The following is a 19,525-nucleotide window of genomic DNA, read 5'->3' as shown; positions in this document are numbered from 1 at the left end:
ACCAGTGCCACCTGGGAAGCCCCCAAATCCTCTGTGTGTCCAGAAGTGGGAACCCATCTGCTCTGACCCATCAACATCCCACGTACCCCAGAGATAACATGCCCTCACGTGATCTTTTTGGAATCCTGTTGCTGTATGTGCCACATTACTGGTGGCTAAGCACATTGGGGTCCTCTTGGCCATTGGGCTGCTTTTTTCTCTCTCTTTTACACCCTTTGATCTTGGATTGCAGCCTTTCCAGAGAGAGGTGAGCATTCTTTGATCTAGAATCTGACTTGCAGGATACTCTGAGGGTGGGACAGGAATCATCCTGAATTGATACCATTGGTGCAGCCATCACCCTCTCCTCCATGTCCTGCCTCTCCTTCTGGGACCTTCTTGTCAACAGGATCCTGGTGGATCCTCCTGAAAACACAGAGACAGTGACCAAGACCCAGCCAGGCCCTCTTGGTGTGTCAACAATTCGGGAAGATGGCATGGCCACCAAAGAGCCACAGGGAGAGGGCACACAGGTGCCCAGTGGTCTTACCTCTACCAATTCAGTCCATCTACCATTCGGGATGTGCACTCTGCAGAAAGCAGTCTGCTAGGTACCTGGTACATGACTTGGGCATGTGCCCAAGCTCTTGATCCACTGAGGGAACTAGGTGTGGAAACTAATTGTGGTGTGGGAGATAGTAGGATTGTGTGCAGGGGACAGTTCCCCAGAGGACGAAATTGTTATATCTGCTCGAGGAGGCTGGTTTGGGAAATCTCTAACACAGATGTTCTGTCTGAGCTTTATTTGGACGAATAGTTAAGAGCCTACAAGGGACACAGGAACATTTCTAGGCAGAAGAAAGAATTGTATGAGTAACAGTCAGCACAGCTATCTTGTTTGACTCCGTGGAGGAGGAGATGGCGCCTGACTCCAGCATTCTTGCCTGGAAATCCCATGGACAGAGGAGCCTGTTAGACTGCTTCCATGGGGTCACAAAGAGTGGGACATGAGTTAGCAACTAAACCACCACCACCATCTTGTTTGAAGGATTTCAAACATTTTGGACTGCAGGCAACCATAGAGATGGGGCAGTTTAGAGGAAAATTAAAGCCAGTGGCTTTATTTGAGTTTCTATAACCTTTGGGCTTGCTGATAACATTGATTGAGTTGTTTATTGATTTCCTACAGAATATGAACTCAAGGGAGGTCAAACTGTAATGTGTATGATGCTCGGCCAACTACCAAGGCAGAGAGGGCTCCTGCAGGTGGAGCCCAGGTGGCCTTTCTGTTGGTTGCAGCTCCAGCTCCACCTCCTTTCTAAGCACATAAATCTCCCAACTGCACTAAATCTCCACATGAAGTGAACAGAAGCTCCACACTGAGGCAGGCAGAGAGTAGCACACACAGCTGAAAGGAAACTCAGAGGAGGGAATCGCCAAGAAAAGTGGCCATGGAGCTAATCCCAAGCTTTTCCCTGGAAACCTGGGTTCTCCTGGCTACCGGCCTGGTGCTCCTCTATCTGTGAGTAACCATCAGGCTCATCTCCTCTGTAACCTGGGTCTTGGGGTGCTAAGCAGAAAAGGAGGTTCCCTTAGTTTTTTAAAGTTCAAAGTAAATGGAGGAGAATTGCTCTAGCATCAGGTGCTATGGGCACCAAATGGGTTATTATTGATCTTACCCACATCTGTTGAAGGAGTTAGCTTTACTCCCGAGTTGCTGTTAGCATAGTTAGGAGGGGTTGTGATATTATTTGCTCCTGAGAATGACCCTCTGCCTGACTACCAGTTTGCATGGACCTAGAGTAGTCAACCAGAGTCCATCAAGGGCAAATTAAAAACAACTGGCCCACGTGCAGCATAGTCCTCACTGATTCCCATGGCTGGGAATCCTGGAGGCAAGGAGCAACGTGGGTTTTTGTTTCATTCTCTCCGACTTGGATTCTGTACCTGCTGCAAGAATCATGAGGAATGTTTGGCCCCTTTGTCACTCAGGAGTTCCTGCTCCAGACCCTCTTTCCAGGTGTCATTTACACAAGGCACGGGGCACACTCTGACTTTGTTTGGAGGCCTGAGACCGAGCACCCTTTTTTTCATACTCATCCCTCCTCCTTTTCTGCACCCCTCCTCAGGGCATCCATTCCTAAGACTCAATTCCTGCACCCTGTACTCTGCAGAAATTATCTAGTTTCCAAATGAGAAAGCTTGAGATTGGAGGAGAGTTTGTAGAAACTTTGAAATTATATTCATTTTTTTCACCTTTTCTTTCAATCTCTGGATGAGTTAGAATCGGTATAAAAATTTATTTTCCCTGTGATTTGAAATCTACTAAGCCTACAAGTCCATTCTGAAGGAGAACAACCCTGGGATTTCTTTGGAAGGAATGATGCTAAAGCTGAAACTCCAGTACTTTGGCCACCTCATGCGAAGAGTTGACTCATTGGAAAAGACTCTGATGCTGGGGGGGGATTGGGGGCAGGAGGAGAAGGGGACGACAGAGGATGAGATGGCTGGATGGCATCACTGATTCTATGGACGTGAGTCTGAGTGAACTCCGGGAGTTGGTGATGGACAGGGAGGCCTGGGGTGCTGCGATTCATGGGGTCGCAAACAGTCGGACACGACTGAGTGACTGAACTGAACTGAAGCCTACAAGAGGCACAAGCCCGAGTCCAGTTTGGATTTTAAGTGATTTTTCCCTAATAAGTATGGCACAGGAGGTTGAATCAAAACCATCTAGCAGAAAAATTCCTTTCAATGTTGAGATTCTGTTATCATGCATTAGGTTGGGACAGGAGTTACTGCCAATGAGTGGTTAGAGATACCCCTACAAATCACATTTGGATTCTGTCAATTTCATTTTCACTAGGTGTGGGGAATCATGATGACATGAACGTGGGTAATATTAACCTCATTTTAATTACTTGAAAGAAATATTAGGAAATTAAGGTATTGCAGCAATGTATTTTCTGTCTGATATTATAAAATAATGTGGAACAGTTTAATTTCATTCTATTTAGGACTAGATTTTAAAAATTGATGTGAGTATTTCCAGCATGTGTTTCTTCCCTGAAGGATAAATAAGGACTGTTGTCCAGTACCTAGAAAGGTATGTAAATAAATTCACCCTCTAGAATAATGCCTTGAATATGAATCTAGTGTAGTAAAATATTCCTGTGATATATCTTTTTAAATATACATGTCCAGCAAGCTATTTTAATCTTCAGGGCAGATGAGTATACAGGCCTGGGAGCCAGTGATGATATGAGAGGGATCCAGAAAGAGATTGGGATGGAGGGGAGAATATTCCTCTTTCCTCAGAGCAGACCCCCCCCCCCCAATCCTCCCAGAGATTCTCCTCAGACCCGGTCCCACAGGTCAGCAGGGTTGCTATCACATCTGCTTGAAGCCTGGGGTGAAGACACAATCTAAGTCACACTGTGTGTGGTCCGTCTGACAGTGTGGCTGGTACTAGCTAGTGTCCCCACCAGGCAAACATCCCTGTAGTCTGAGAAGGTACTGGTGCAGCCAGGAATCAGACGCTGCAGGCAATGCTCTCGTTATGCCGACACAATGTAAAGGCTATAAAAATGTTGGCTTTATCTTTAGCCCCTTCCTTTTTACCCAAAATAGCATTATTGCATGAACCAAAAAGTGAACAGCTAGAAAGAAGCCAAATAATTCACTCAGTCCACCTGCTGCCTTGGTGGAACCACGTGAGTTTAGACACTAGACCAGAGCTTTCTGTGGGACCAGTGTTGCCAACATGGTTACTCAACTGCTTGGCATCACTTTTGAGTTCATGTAGCACACTGAAGGTTCAGAAGCAGACATTGACTTGCCCTGTTTGTGAAGAGAAACAGGAAAGGAAGACAAACAAAAGGGGAAGCAACTGGGGTGGGAATAGCCGAGGCCACCCCTTTTGTGGCAGTTGGTACCCACACCTCCACCACTTGCCTTGGAGGAGAGAGAGATAAGCCAACTGCGCTTGGTCAAGGTGCCTCTGTGTGCGCTTCCAGCATAGGTCCGTCCATGAAATTTTGGGGGTTTCTCTTATCACATATTGTAAAATTGCTGGATTTGTGCAGAAATTTGAACCTGTGCTGCCTTAAAGGTTACCTTCCAAAAAGGAGAGACAAGATCTTCATTTAATATTCTGAAGTTTTTTATGGTCACTCATTTTTTGTCACACAAAGTGTCTTTTGCTCTACATGGGAAGGTAACAGAAGACTGGGAACCCCGATATCTCTCTGCTGAAGTGCCTGTAGGGCATTATGAACACACACAGCATGTTTTCAACCATACCTTACTAATTTAACTCTACAGAGTTAGCCTCGGAGGCCTAGCAGGTTCACATTTAAACCATAGATGGCAGTCTCTTCCTTCAGCCTCTCTTTTCCTGCACTTTGTCATCTCTCAGCAACACCAGAATGAGCAGGCTTGCAAAGATCTAGAACCTGGAGTTGTGGGCTTGCACACATAATACATGAAGGATAACCTTCAGGCAGGCCTGTGATAGGGAGCACCAGCTTGATTGGTTTTTAAGATAGTTGAAGTACAGAGGCTTTGTGATTGAGCATCTTTAGAAAAACGAATGTAAATCAGGCACTGGGCTTAGCAGGTGGTTGGAGGACCTAATGCCATGAGTTGGGGAGTGGTCTGGAGACAGATCCTCTAGTCATTGATTCATTTATACAGTTTCAGGGAACAAAAGAGTCAATCACTGCAACTTATTTGTAGTTCAAGTCAACCAAATTGAACACAGAGCCATGGGTGTAGCTGAAAGGTGCTCAATTTCTATGATGGCAATGGAAGCCTTGAATGCAGTTTTCATTCTACAGACAGGAACACTGTGCTTGCTTTAAATCCTGCTCTTGAAGACAGAATTAAGAAGAATCAGATCTTAAAATGAGGTCAGATCATGGAGGGAGCTCTGATGCATTGGCCACTTGATGGGAAGAGCTTACTCATTCAAAAAGAACCTGATGCTGGAAAAGATTGAGGACAGGAGAAGAGGGCACAGAGGATGAGATGATTGGATAGCATCACTGACTCAATGAACATGGGTTTGAGCACACTCCAGGAGACAGTGAAGGACAGGGAAGCCTGGCATGTTGCAGTCCATAGGGTCACAATGAGTCGGAAATGACTGAGTGACTAAACAAGAAAACATCAGAGGAAAGGAGAAGGATGAGAACAAGGCCAAGGCAGAGCCTAGGAACTCTGTCATTGAGTGGATGTAGAAAACCAAAATCTCAGGTTTGATACAGAAAGAGAAAGTTTCCCCTTTGTATCTAGAATGAGAATCTCTAAACCATGGAAGAATCAACTTACTAATTACATATGAATGATTTTTTTGGGAGAAATTATAGCATAAACCTCTCAGGAGCTCCAAAATTATAACATTTATCAAGCATCCACTCTAGGATTGGGACCATCAAGATTTCAGCTGCTATTTATGGTCTCACTGTGGAGGAGGGAAAGAAGATGAATGAAAGTCATTATTGCTTTTGGAATTGCTGGTATTTATTGCCTACATGTTTCTTCTCTAGGCTGATGGTTCCAGTTCTGAATCACTGACTAGCCAGCTCCAGCACTTATTCCACAATCCCTGACCTGGATTTTCTCTTTCACTTCATAGATATGGAACTTATTCACATGGACTGTTTAAGAAGCTGGGGGTTCCTGGCCCAAGACCTCTGCCTCTTTTTGGAAACATTCTGTCCTACCGAAAGGTGTGTGTTGTTTGATGTCCCTTTTTTGCTTCTTATGGTTGCAAATCCCAGCTGAGTTCCATAGTAAATATTCTCCTCCTCAGTAGGCAGTTGTCAGTTTTCGTATTTCCCAGAAATGGCATCGTAGGCCCCCCACACACATGTCCTCTTTATCCCAGGCCTCTATTGTCAGCTGTTAAGAGCCTCAGGTTTGCCTCCTCAGACAGTCAAGCTCTCTTGGCTGAGTCAGCATAGGACTTGAAGTTCCATCTTATAAGCTTTGTGAAGAGGATCTTCTCTCTGCCAGGTGCAGATTCCCAGCAAGGCAAAGTCTTACTAATTATCAGGAGAAAACCATGAAGGGATGCCTGGTCATGGGTCACTAAGCAGTGTACAATATAGTTAGATGAGTCCTGTTGGTAGCATCAGCTCTGGGTTCCCTTTTTTGTCCTTTCTCCTGAATTGCTTGGATGCTTCAGTTCTAATGTATCAGGTAATTTGCACATACTTGGATTTTCTCAAGAACTGCTAATGCCTGCAAGGTTGTTTTTTTTTTTGTTTTTTTTTTTTTTTTGCATTTTCTGCTCTACCTCTTGCTACACATGACATCTTTTGGGATAAGAAAAATGGAACAAAAGCTTTCTTCTTTTCTGTGCCTTCAAAGCAGGCAACTCATGGATGAATTTGAGCAGGGAATGAGTGTAACTGCGGCAAGGTTGTCTATTTACTTCAGATATTTAACCACTTAATAAGTTGTGGAGGTTTTTAAAAATAAGGCAGAATCACATATACAAAAATCACTAGAAAGGATATGATTTGACAAAATTATTAGAAGTTTAATTTAACTGAAAGGAATGTACCAGGTGGCAGATGGACTGTGAATTCTGATATTCATTCCTCTCTGATGCCTCCCCAGGGCCCTGCCCCTGAACTGGAGGTTGTGAGCTGTGTTCAAATGTGCAGGGGCAGAGCCCTGTGTGCAGGCTGCTCTCTGGCTCAGATTTCCTGTCCTGCAGACATGAGGCTTGTTTCTCAGATCCTGATTCTCCGAACTGAGGTCTTCACTGTCTCATTACTGCCTCAGAATTTCCTGAATGTTTTTCCATCTGAAGAAGCAGTGATTTCCTCTCCACCTTTCCCAGGTGAACTCCTTAGGAGATGCGCCCCAACCCACAGTTCTTGAGACCTCCATTTACTTGCTAAAGCATTAAATATCATGATAGAAACTTAGGGACAGGCTTTTTTTAAGTTACAGAAGTAAAACCTCAGGCCAGATGTTTAAAACGCACTGTTCTTTATATATCTGTGGCATCGCCCCATCTTTTCTGTGTTGAGCTGGAAAACTAGAAGGTGAGTCCACTTTATCATGCATTCACTCACTCACTTACTTTCTCACGGAGCACACACCCCTTAGACGTCTTTTAAATCTGCAGGATTAGAAGACATTACTGGTGCTTTAACTTCCTTATTCTGCTGAAATTCTAGAAAGAGCTCATGAGATAAATGAAAAGGCTGTTAAACTAGGAGATAAAAGTGTGTGTAGGAAACCCTTACTTCCCTCATTTCCAGTTTTGTCACGTGTCCATGGTGGATTAGAGATTAAGAGATTTTAGACAACACATGCACAAGCAAAAAGCCTTCAGAAGACAAGAAGCAATTGGTATTCACTGTCAGGGTTAAGTGCTTAGTATCTATAATATTCAAAGAAAATTCAAGAGTGGTTTTAAATTGTCAGTTACAAATATCTCCTCTATTTTCTCTCCTTTCCCTTAAGACATTTGTGAATAAGGACTTCCCTCCAACTGCCAGTGAAAAGTAGTAGTTTTGTGAATTAGAGATAGAGTTCAATACAGGATGTTAATAACATAATATTGTTTTTCCTTATAGGGTGTTTGTGAATTTGATGAAGAATGTTTTAAAAAGTATGGGAAAATGTGGGGGTGAGTATTCTGAAAACTCCATCGGACACACTTGTTGTAATAATCCTGCCCTCCCCTGATGGTGTGGAGGGCACTCTCAGTCCAGAGCTTCTTGGGATGAAGTCATTTGCTGTAAAGCTTGCAGGCTTGTTCTACCAGAGATCCCAGAGGCCGCAGGTATCCGGGTCCATAGTCTGAACAGGCCTGGGGGGTCACAGGTTGTCACTTTTCTCCAGACTTTGAGGCCCAGCGGCTCCTAGCACCACTTTCTGTCCATGATCCCACTGTTCCTCCCCTTTTCCGTTTTTCTCTCCTTAGGTTACCCTTAGTTGCATAAAATGTGTTATCTCAGAACATTCTAATATGTGCTCATAAATGTATCTTATGACCCTTTCCCACATGATTCTCTTTTAATTTAAACCCAATATCCTTTATTTAAATTCTGGATTTAATATGTCCTTTTGGAAAAAGAGATGAGGGTTATAGGTCAACATAATGGGAAATCATTTCTGCTCAGCTTTTTGCTTTCTCTACATGTATGGAGTTGCTTTGTTTGTTTAATTTTCAGGTAAGATTTTCCAATAGAATTGTATCCAATGATTGTTTTATCTACTGTTTTTCTCCGATTGTGAGGAGATGTAGGGTATATATATCTAACCCAGAGTGTGTCAGGTGGGCTTTAGGAGCTGTTGGAGGTTTGGTGAGAGCAGAGGGAGAAGTGTCTTGTGGTGCTTCTTTGCCAACAGCAAGTGGCAGAGGCTCTACCTGTCCAGACCTCTTCCTCTTCTCTCATGAGGCCCTCAGAAACCATGGGAACCTGTGAGTTGCCATCGCCCCAAATGTCAACCTGGTTGAGTGGAAATAATACATAGCACTGGGACACTACTGGCCCAGCTCCAACTGCCCCGCCAACAGTTAGTACCTGTGAGCTCTGGATGCAGTCTCTTTTTCATGGTGGATCCCAGTTCTCTTTTAGAAAATGGTTCTCATGCTTGGATGTATGAGGAGCACCTGGGAAAGCTTGTTATAGAGTTTGACCCCATTCATCAGTACACAGAATCACTATGATCTGAAGTGAGTTCAAATATCTGAATTGTGACTGTTACTGAGAGAAATTATTAAGGCGGGAGTGACATCATGAATATAAAGGGTCACCTGAAACCACTGTCTCTTCTCCACCCAACTGTTGTTGCAAAACAGTGATGGGAAGAAGGGAATAGTCCAAGTAATATGGTCAGTCAGGTGGAAGAGCAGATTAAGCGCCTCCTCAATCCCTCCTATCACTGCTTCAGCACTAAGTGCTCTTGATACCCACTTACACCCTCTGAGTTTTATAACAGCCTTTAGAAATGGGCAAAAGTAAGTGCAGTGTTTCTCTGCAATTTTTTATGTGATCACAAAACGATTTGAAATTCTCCTGTGGAGTTAAAGGAGGAATACGGAACATGTATAAAATCTTCCAATTTGTTCTAGCCATTGCAAGTGATTGATAGTGAAATCAAAATATCAGAAGACAGTAAATAACTCAGAGTAAACTTCATGCCAGTGGCCCATTCCCATGAAGGGACATCCTGACAGTCAGGAGATGAGGTCAAACAGTGACGTGCCACATCTGAGGAGTCAGCTTTGTGTAAGAGGTGGGTCAGACGTGGGCCTGCCGAGCTGGTGATGGATGTCATCTACATGGAGCCTGAGGCCCGTGGGACCCATATAATGAAAACAAAATACTTAAAAGATGAATTGTACATGCTTTTCTGATTTTTTTCATTCTCTTTTTCCTTTTGTTCAAATTATCCTGAACTTGATGCTACCAAGGAGAGATCACTATTTAAATTTTTTCCTTTAAAAAATATAAACTAACAAGCAAATTTTAGAAAATAGGACAGAAAAGAAAATCTTTCATAATCTCACTGTCAGTTGTGGAGCATTCCAAATCTTCTTCCATTTGCAGATATATTGTTACATATTTATGATAGATGTGTCTACAGTTTTCATCTAATATTATATGCATTTTCATGCTTTGGGTATATCTTCAAAAATGACTGAGTAGATGGTCTCTCCTTAATTATTTTTAAATTATCAGATAATCTACTTTCTTCAGTTATTTACTAACCTAACTTCCTTCTTGATAATGAAATACATTAAACCTACAAAAATTATGGAAAATGATATAGGAAATACCCATATACCTACCGCCTAGAATTCGCAGTGTTTTCATGGTACTTTTAATGATGACCTTAGAAGGATGGATTATGTAATGTTAAGATAAATATCTGGACTTCTAGGTATGGCTCCAGCTGCAGAAAATGGCTCCTTAAATTTAATCAGCTCTATTTTCCCTACACAGGATTTTTGAAGGTAAACATCCTCTTTTGGTTATCACAGATCCAGACATGATCAAAACAGTACTAGTGAAAGAATGTTACTCTGTCTTCACAAACCGGAGGGTAGGCATCCATTTTTTAAATTTGCAATTTGCTTATTAGATATGCATTTTGAAATATGTTATAAATTAACAAGATGTTGTCAAAAAAGAAAAACACAGAGAGGCTGGATGTCATGTACCTTTCATCCTGATTCCTCCAATGGCAATACACTGATTAATTAGACTACAACTTCAAAGCAGAAAATTGACATTCATACTATCCACAGAGCTTATTGTGATTTCTTCAGTTTCATGCTCACTCATTGTGTATGCTTTGCTCTATGAAAATGAGTCCTAGATGTAGATTTTGTAGCTACCACGACAATCAATGTACAGAACTGTTCCATCCCTAAAGGCTCCTTCTTACTGTTTTTTTATATTTGCGGCAAGTAGCTTGTTTTTTCCTCTTATCAGGATCTTTAGCATAGCAAATACTGCTCTTTAAATTTTGATGAGAGATTTATCAGTTTTCCCTTTTATGGATTTTGCCTTTGTTGTCAAGTCCAAAATATCTTAGGCATTGCAGATTTTCTCCTATTTTGTCCCTAAGCATTAAATCATTTTATGTTTTACCTTTAAGTCTATAATCCATTTTGTATTAGTTTCTGTGTAACATGTGAGGTTAAGTTTTTGTTTTTTTGGCATCTAAATGTCTGATTTGCTCCAGCACCATTTATGGAAAGACTATCCATTTAAAATAATTTATTTATTTAATATTTATTTATTATATTTTTAGCTGTGCTGGGTCTTCATTGCTGTGCTCAGGCTTGAGCCTGGCAGTGTGCAGGTGTGTGGCTGCAGAGGTTAGCTGTGGACGGGTGTGTCAGTGCAGTCAAGTGACAGTAGTAAGGACTGGCTTTAGGCATCTGAGCATCTGCAGGGGCCTCTGATGGTGTTTTGCACATGCGCATCAAAAAAGATTGGCTGCTGGTGTGGACCCTGGGTCTTGTAGCATCAGTGGTGGCACTAACTGGGCAGCTCTAGTGGGGCTGGAGGCAGTAGGGTAGAGCTCATGTAACTGCCTTAACATCATGAGTGTTGAATTAAAGGTGGCTAGTTGATCAGTTCATTGGGAGAAAGGCTACAAGCACTGGTCAGTTTCAGTGGGATCAGAAGCTGCACATGGCTCTTCCTTTCCCTTTCCTGCCCCTTCCCTCCCCTCTCCTTCCCCTGCCTGACATCTCTTCCTAGACATTCCAGTCCTAAACCCAAAGAGGGGCCACAGTAGGTGGGGAGCCTCACACATCAAGGGGTGGGGCCAGAGAAGGAGGACAGTGGCTCCAAGTCAGAGCCTGAGTGGGGAGGGGAGGGTGTCCACAGGGATGGCAGCCGGGCACTGAAGTGAGAGTGCAAGTAGCTCAGTCATGTCCGACATGCTGAGACCCCATGGACTATAGAGCCCATAGAATTCTTCAGGCCAAAGTACTGGAGTGGGTAGCTTTTTCCTACTCCAGGAGATCTTCCCAACCCAGGAATTCAACCCAGGTCTCCTGCATTGCAGGCAGATTCTTTACTAGCTGAGCCACAAGAGAAGCCCAAGAATCCTGGAGTGGGTAGCCTTTCCCTTCTTCAGGGGATCTTCCTGACCCAGAAATCGAACCAAGGTCTACTGCATTGCAGGCGGATTCTTTACCAACTGAGCTATCAGGGAAGCCCCTTTCACTTTCACTGGTAAGGGAACCCAAAATACTCACTTGTGGTGGTGGCTCATAGGGTGAGAGGGCATTGTGAGTGGAAAGGGATGGATTGTGGATTCGCTCCATAAAGGAGGATTGATCAAGTAATAATACAGAAAGGATGATGGAAGCCGGCATTCTCACCATTGGAGAAGAAGTCACAGGTTCAGAGACTGAGAAACTTGACTAAACCTTGACTAAACCTTGTGGAGTCACCGACTGAATTATCAGTGTAAATCCACACTTTTGTATGTAGATAGATGATAACAGGCCAGATGATATAGACAGATGACAGATAGATAAAGTTAAAGACAGGTGTGTGTGTGTGTGTGTGTGTGTGTGTGTGTGTGTGTAGCTACGGAAGCACATTATACGTGCTGCTTTCCACTGATGTAGTGTAGACACCTGAGCAGCTGCAGGGGTCTGGGATGGGGTTTTGCACGTGTCCAGCCCAAAAGATCAGGGCTGGCAGCTGGTGTGGATCCTGGGTCTCAGGACGTCACTGGCTGGAGCAGCTCTTTTGGGGGTTGAGGGGAAAGGCAGGACTTAGGCAATTGGAGTCTGCTAATGTAGAACCCGGGAGAGTGATCAGCACCAAAATTGTCAGAGGTTTTCCAGTGACTATGCTGGCACTTGGTTTCATCATAGCAAAGTTTCTGGGGTTTTCTGCAGAGCAGGGTACAAAGAACCATAGTCACCCCTGCTGCGTGGTTGACACTGGTAGTCCCTGCCCTTCTTCTTTGTTCCTAGTTGTCTCTAGATGTCTTGGCTCTGCCCATCTCTGGGTGGGGTGAAAGCAAAGCAGGTCATTTGTGCAATGTTCTGAAAGGCTGGAGAAACTGGTCACTGATCCTGTTGTCTCTTTTAGTCTTTTTTTTCCCAGCAAGGGAAAATGTCTCAGGCTGCAGAATTTCCTCTTGCTGCTGAGCAGTGCTGGCCTAGGGGAAGGGATGATGCAAACAAAATGTAACTCTTCTTACTCTTTTTGTGAGCTATTTTCAAGTGTGCTCTGTTGCATTGCTGATGCTTCTTAGACCTATTTTCATTTATTGTGAGCTGTCTAATTGTGAGAAAACAAAATCTGGAGTCTCCACTCTGGTGCTGAGTCTCCTGTCTTGGAGATGTCACTTTGGTATTTCATCATTAAAGTGATATTAGCTGTAGGTCTTTTTGTAGATGCTCTTTATCAAGTTGAGGAAATTTCTTTGTCTTCTTGTTTTGTGAGTTTTATCATGAATGAGTATTGGAGCAATCTATTTTAAAACAAAATATAAATTTGAAAGATTGAGGAAGTTTTCAAACAGGCTGGCTTCATACGTCTGTCCCAAGCTGAGAAATAGAATTGTCTTCTCCTTTCCATTCCTGGGGGAAAATGTAGGGGAAAATATTTTCCATGTCATTGTGCAATTTTTTTCAGAATATGAAGTAGATTCATAAAATTTTGCATAATTAGTACTTCTTAAAAAGCCCCGACCATATCAGCACATTCCTTTCTCCAGTTGATCAGGCTGTTGCTGCTGCTAAGTCGCGTCAGTCGTGTCCAAGTCTGTGTGACCCCATAGACAGCAGCCCACCAGGCTCCACCATCCCTGGTATTCTCCAGGCAAGAACACTGGAGTGGGTTGCCATTTCCTTCTCCAAAGCATGAAAGTGAAAAGTGAAAGTGAAGTCACTCAGTCGTGTTCGACTCTTAGCGACCCCATGGACTGCAGCCCACCAGGCTCCTCCGTCCATGGGATTTTCCAGGCAAGAGTACTGGAGTGGGGTGCCATTGCCATCTCCATGATCAGGCTGTAAATATATGTAAAGACAGAAGTAATCTGAGGCAAAATGCAGTCTGTCAAGGTTATCTGGGTGGCTGTCACCAATCCCTTTCTTCTCTGTATAGCCCAGGAAGATGAACTAGATGTTATTCCCTTCTATCCCCCTGGAAGAACCCTTTCTGTACTACATAGGTCATTTGCATTTAAAAAGAGATTAGAATATGAAGGCTGGAAACCATATCAAGTGGCTGAATGTCTCTTCCACATTCATAGGAACCTAGACATTCAGGATAAATGTTTATTGTGCATCTAGCATAGGGCCTGGTACTACACAGATAGTCACTAAAGATTTGTTGAATACATTGTTCCCAAATTATTAACACATTTTCCACAACTGTTGAGACTTCCAACACTTAGGTAGGGTTAAATTTGCTTTCAACTCTAGGTTTTTGGTCCAATGGGAATTATGAAAAATTCTGTTTCTGCGGCTGAGGATGAACAATGGAAGAGAATACGGACATTGCTGTCTCCAACCTTCACCAGTGGGAAGCTCAAGGAGGTAAGAAAAGAGAGTTTTCCATGAGTAGCTTAAATATTAGGATAGAAAATAAATTCATATCCCTGTCCAAGAGTGGTATGCCAAATTTGAGTTTCCTAAAATGGTTCTTATCTTCACATCCTAAAGGAGACATCGTCAGATTCATAATAAAATGTCACTTATGGCTGCATGCCCCTGAAAACCAGGTTCTTCTAAAACTTTAGTCTCCACATTTAACTTCCAGTGCTGTTGTGTTTTGTGTCTAGATGTTTCCTATCATTGGGAAGTATGGAGACGTGTTGGTGAGGAACCTGAGGAAGGAAGCAGAGAAAGGCACGTCCGTCAACATGAAAGAGTAAGTAGGGGTGAAGCTGCTGGTCCTCTGAGCTCCATGGAGACCCTTGTGTTTCCTGCCTTGGAGCCAACTTCCTACTGCTGAGTTACTCTAGTGACCAGACAGAAGTAGGTGTATGGTGTTACAACTCCAACTGGCCGGCCAGGCATATGAGTGTTGGCTCATCAAAATATCAGAAGGTATCTTCTGTGTACATGAGCCAGGATTAATTTATCTGATTAAGTGTCACCTTGGGTATTCTGGGAGACAAAAATACAGTTTGGTCTTAAGTCAGGGGGCTTGATGCCTCCATCTCTGTTGGTTTTTTCCAAGATTGCTTTGGCTATTTATAGTCTTGTATGGTTCCATATAAATATGAGGATTATTTGTTCTAGTTCTATGTAAAGTAACACAGGTATTTTGATAGGGATCATGCTAGATCTATAGATTGCTTTGGGTAACATGAACATTTAGGCAACATTAATTGTCCCAATCCATGTACACGTGATATCTTCCCATTTCTTTGTATCACCTTCAATTTCCTTCATTGTTGTATAGTTTTCATAGTATAGGTCTTTTACCTCCCTGGTTAAGTTTATCCCTCAGTGTCTTATTCTTTTTAATGTAATTTTAAACAGAAATGTTTTATTATTTTCTGTTTCTGATAGTTCTTTACTACTATATAGAAAAGTCCCAGATGTCTACAAATTAATCATGTACCTGTCACTTTACTGAATTTATTTATTGTAGATTTTTGGTGGAACTTCCGGGTTGCCTATATAAAATATTATTTCATCTGCAAATAGTAATAGTTTCACATGTTCCCTTCCAATTAGGATGCCCTTTATTTCTTTTTCTCGTCTGATTCCTGTGGCTAGGACTTCCCATAGTATATTGAATAGAAGTGGAAAGAGTGGGCATCCATGTCTTGTTCCTGATTTTAGAGAGTACTGGCACAAAAGAGACACATATCAATTGAATAAAATTGATAGGCCCAAAATAAACTCATATACTTAGAGTCAATTAACCTATGATAAAGAAAGCAAGAATATACAATGGAGAAAAGACAGTCTCTTCAATAAGTGTACTGGGAAAACTGGACAACTACATGTAAAGAATGAAAATAGAACATTTTCTCATACCCAATAGAAAAACTAACTCAAAATGAATTAAAGATCTAAGTGTAAGTCTGGAAACCATAAAAACATAGAAGAAACAATAGGCAGAATGCTCTTTGACATAAATCACAACAGCATGTTTTCGGATTTAACTCTTAAGGCAAAGAAAACAAGAGCAAAAGTAAACAAATGACCTAAATTTTTCAGTTCAGTTCAGTCGCTCAGTCATGTCCAATTCTTTGCAACCTCATGAATTGTAGCACGCCAGGCCTTCCTGTCCATCACCAACTCCCAGAGTTCACTCAAACTCATGTCCATCGAGTCGGTGATGCCATCCAGCCATCTCATCCTCGGTCGTTCCCTTCTCCTCCTGCCCCCCAATCCCTCCCAGCATCAGAGTCTTTTCCAATGAGTCAACTCTTCGCATGAGGTGGCCAAAGTACTGGAGTTTCAGCTTCAGCATCATTCCTTCCAAAGAAATCCCAGGGTTGATCTCGTTCAGAATGGACTGGTTGGATCTCCTTGGAGTCCGAGGGACTCTCAAGAGTCTTCTCCAACACCACAGTTAAAAAGCATCAGTTCTTCAGTGCTCAGCTTTCTTCACAGTCCAACTCTCACATCCATACATGACCACTGGAAAAACCATAGCCTTGACTAGATGGACCTTTGTTGGCAAAGTAATGTCTCTGCTTTTGAATATGCTATCTAGGTTGCTCATAACTTTCCTTCCAAGGAGTAAGCGTCTTTTAATTTCATGGCTGCAATCACCATCTGCAGTGGTTTTGGAGCCCCCCAAAATAAATCTGACATTGTTTCCACTGTTTCCCCATCTATTTCCCATGAAGTGATAGGACCAGATGCCATGATCTTAGTTTTCTGAATGTTGAGCTTTAAGCCAACTTTTTCACTCTCCTCTTTCACTTTCATCAAGAGGCTTTTTAGTTCCTCTTCACTTTGTGCCATAAGGGTGGTGTCATCTGCACATCTGAGGTTATTGATATTTCTCCCGGCAATCTTGATTCCAGCTTGTGCTTCTTCCAGCCCAGCGTTTCTCATGATGTACTCTGCATATAAGTTAAATAAGCTGGGTGACAATATACAGCCTTGACGTACTCCTTTTCCTATTTGGAACCAGTCTGTTGTTCCATGTCCAGTTCTAACTGTTGCTTCCTGACCTGCATATAGGTTTCTCAAGAGGCAGGTCAGGTGGTCTGGTATTCCCACCTCTTGAAGAAAATTCCATGGTTTATTGTGATCCACAGAGTCAAAGGCTTTGGCATAGTCAATCAAGCAGAAATAGATGTTTTTCTGGAACTCTCTTGCTTTTTCCATGATCCAGCGGATGTTGGCAATTTGATCTCTGGTTCCTCTGCCTTTTCTAAAACCAGCTTGAATATCTGGAAGTTCACGGTTCACGTATTGCTGAAGGCTGGCTTGGAGAATTTTGAGCATTACTTTACTAGCGTGTGAGATGAGTGCAATTGTGTGGTAGTCTGAGCATTCTTTGACATTGCCTTTCTTTGGGACTGGAATGAAAACGGACCTTTTCCAGTCCTGTGGCCACTGCTGAGTTTTCCAAATTTCCTGGCATATTGAGTGCAGCACTTTCACAGCATTATCTTTCAGGATTTGAAATAGCTCAACTGGAATTCCATCATCTCCACTAGCTTTGTTCGTAGTGATGCTTTCTAAGGCCCACTTGAGGGATGTCTGGCTCTAGATGATTGATCACACCATCATGATTATCTGAGTCATGAAGATCTTTTTTTTACATTTCTTCTGTGTATTCTTGCCACCTCTTCTTTTTTTTTTCCCCCAATACTATGCATTTATTTATTTATTATTATTATTATTTTTTAAATCTTTAATTCTTACATGCGTTCCCAAACATGAACCCCCCTCATGCCACCTCTTCTTAATATTTTCTGCTTCTGTTAGGTCCATATCATTTCTGTCCTTTATTAAGCCCATCTTTGCATGAAATGTTCCCTTGGTATCTCTAATTTTCTTGAAGAGATCTCTAGTCTTTCCCATTCTGTTCTTTTCCTCTATTTCTTTGCATTGATCGCTGAGGAAGGCTTTCTTATCTCTTCTTGCTATTCTTTGGAACTCTGCATTCAGATGCTTATATCTTTCCTTTTCTCCTTTGTTTTTCACTTCTCTTCTTTTCACAGCTATTTGTAAGGCCTATTGTCTATTTGTAAGCAAAATAGATAGCTATTTTGCTCTTTTGCATTTCTTTTCCATGGGATTGGTCTTGATCCCTGTCTCCTGTACAATGTCACAAACCTCCGTCCATAGTTCATCAGGCACTCTATCTATCAGATCTAGTCCCTTAAACCTATTTCTCACTTCCACTGTATAATCATAAGGGATTTGATTTAGGTCATACTTGAATGATCTAGTGGTTTTCCCTACTTTCCTAATTTTTTACTTTTATCTAATTGAACTTAAAATTCTTTTACACAGTAAAGTAAAATATTGATAAGATGAAAAGACAGCCTTGTAAATGGATGGGAGAAGTAATTTGCAAATGATGTGATGATAAGAGATTAGTATCCAAAATATGTAAATGTCTCATACAACTCAATATCTAAATAACAAACAACCCAATGAAAAAAATGGGCAGAAGATCTTAATAGACATTGTTTCAAGGGAAGATATACAGTTGAAAAGATGTTCATCATTGCAAATCATCAGAGAAATGCATATCAAAATCACAAAATCATTCAAAACCTGTAAGTTTGGGTGAGGATGTGGAGGAAAGGAAACCCTGGTACAAGGTTGGTGGACTGTCGATTGATGCAGCCACTGTGGGAAACCGTATGGAGGTTTTTCCAAAAGCTTAAAGAGAACTATTGTCTGTGTTCCATCATGTCCCACTCTCTGTGACCCCACAGACTGTAGCCCACCAGGCTCCTGTGTCCATGGGACTTCCCAGGCAAGAATACTGGATTGGGTAGCCGTTCCCTTCTGCAGGGGATCTTCCTGACCCAGGGATCGAACCCAAATCTCCTGCATTGCAGGCAGTTTCTTTACCACTGAGCCACCCAGGAAGCTAAGAATTGTCATATGATCCAGCAATTCCACCCTGGGTATACATCCAGTGAAAATGAATACACTAATTTGAAAAGGTACATGCACCCCAGTGTTTATATCAGCTTTACTTACAGCAGCCAAGATACGGAAGCAACATAAGTATCTGTCAGTGGATGAACGCTTAAAGATGTGCTGCATGGCTGTATACACACACACCCACCAGAGATATTACTGAGCCATAAAAAGAATGAGACTGTGCCGTTTACAACATGCATGGACCTAGAGGGTATTATGCCTAATGAAGTAAGTTAGACAGAGAATGACAAATGTGGTATGTTATCATTTATACATGGAATCTAAACATGAAATGAATAAATATCAATATAACAAAACAGAAACAAACTCACAGTGTGGAAAACAAAGTGGTGGTTACCAGTGGGAAGTAGGAAGGGGAGTGCACGATAGGACAGAGGATTAAAAGGCACAAACAACAGTGTATGACATAATTGTGCCACAGGGATAGATACATAACAAGGAATCTATTCAGTATTTAATAATAACTTTAAATGGAGTATTTAAAATCGCTCTTCTACACCTGTAATTAATGAGATATTGTATATCAACTCTGGTTTTGCTCTAAAAGGGAATCAGCTCTAAGCACAGGTTCTGCGGTGAGCTGAGACCCAGATCAATGTCCCCTTTCTTGACTCCCCAGGAAGAGTGAATTTACTCCCTTTGCTCTGCTCAGACACAGTCCTTATACACCGTTTATTGCCCATAGTCAAAGCACACTACTGTCCTTTGTCTGATTGTGGGTTCTATCCTTCTATGACTGAGCTCCTTGAGTTTGGCGGTGGGGGCGTCTAACTTGCCTTAGTGTCCCCATCCCCCCAGCACAGGGGCAGTTGCATCATTCACACCTCAAGAGTGAGTGATAGTGGCAGACAGTCTTCCGTGATCCAGCAGGTGGTTCTCAGAGAGTGTGGCTCTTGACCTGTCTTGCCTGGGCATCTGATTTTATAT

At 42.3% G+C, this 19,525-nt stretch overlaps 1 protein-coding gene across 3 annotated transcripts in view; it reads left to right on the top strand.

Annotated features, from left to right (window-relative positions):
* The first annotated feature begins 1,223 nt into the window (after nucleotides 1–1,223).
* The window catches only part of LOC138429539 (cytochrome P450 3A24-like), a 40,001-nt gene continuing 21,699 nt past the window's right edge, over nucleotides 1,224–19,525 (top strand). The window contains exons 1-6 of one of the 3 annotated variants that reach the window (XM_069571182.1): nucleotides 1,224–1,501; nucleotides 5,618–5,711; nucleotides 7,578–7,630; nucleotides 9,957–10,056; nucleotides 13,919–14,032; nucleotides 14,278–14,366. In XM_069571182.1, the coding sequence (XP_069427283.1) occupies nucleotides 1,431–1,501; nucleotides 5,618–5,711; nucleotides 7,578–7,630; nucleotides 9,957–10,056; nucleotides 13,919–14,032; nucleotides 14,278–14,366 (521 nt within the window). In that variant the 5' untranslated portion in view covers nucleotides 1,224–1,430. Of the gene's footprint in view, nucleotides 1,502–5,617; nucleotides 5,712–7,577; nucleotides 7,631–9,894; nucleotides 10,057–13,918; nucleotides 14,033–14,277; nucleotides 14,367–19,525 lie in introns of all 3 variants that reach the window. The other 2 variants (XM_069571183.1, XM_069571184.1) reach the window with 2 other exon arrangements.

This window comes from Ovis canadensis, chromosome 24 (genome assembly GCF_042477335.2).
Source record: "Ovis canadensis isolate MfBH-ARS-UI-01 breed Bighorn chromosome 24, ARS-UI_OviCan_v2, whole genome shotgun sequence".
Classification (NCBI taxonomy): Eukaryota; Metazoa; Chordata; class Mammalia; order Artiodactyla; family Bovidae; genus Ovis; species Ovis canadensis.
The sequence above is the reverse complement of the archived record's forward strand: the minus strand, read 5'-3'. Positions and strand labels throughout refer to the sequence as shown.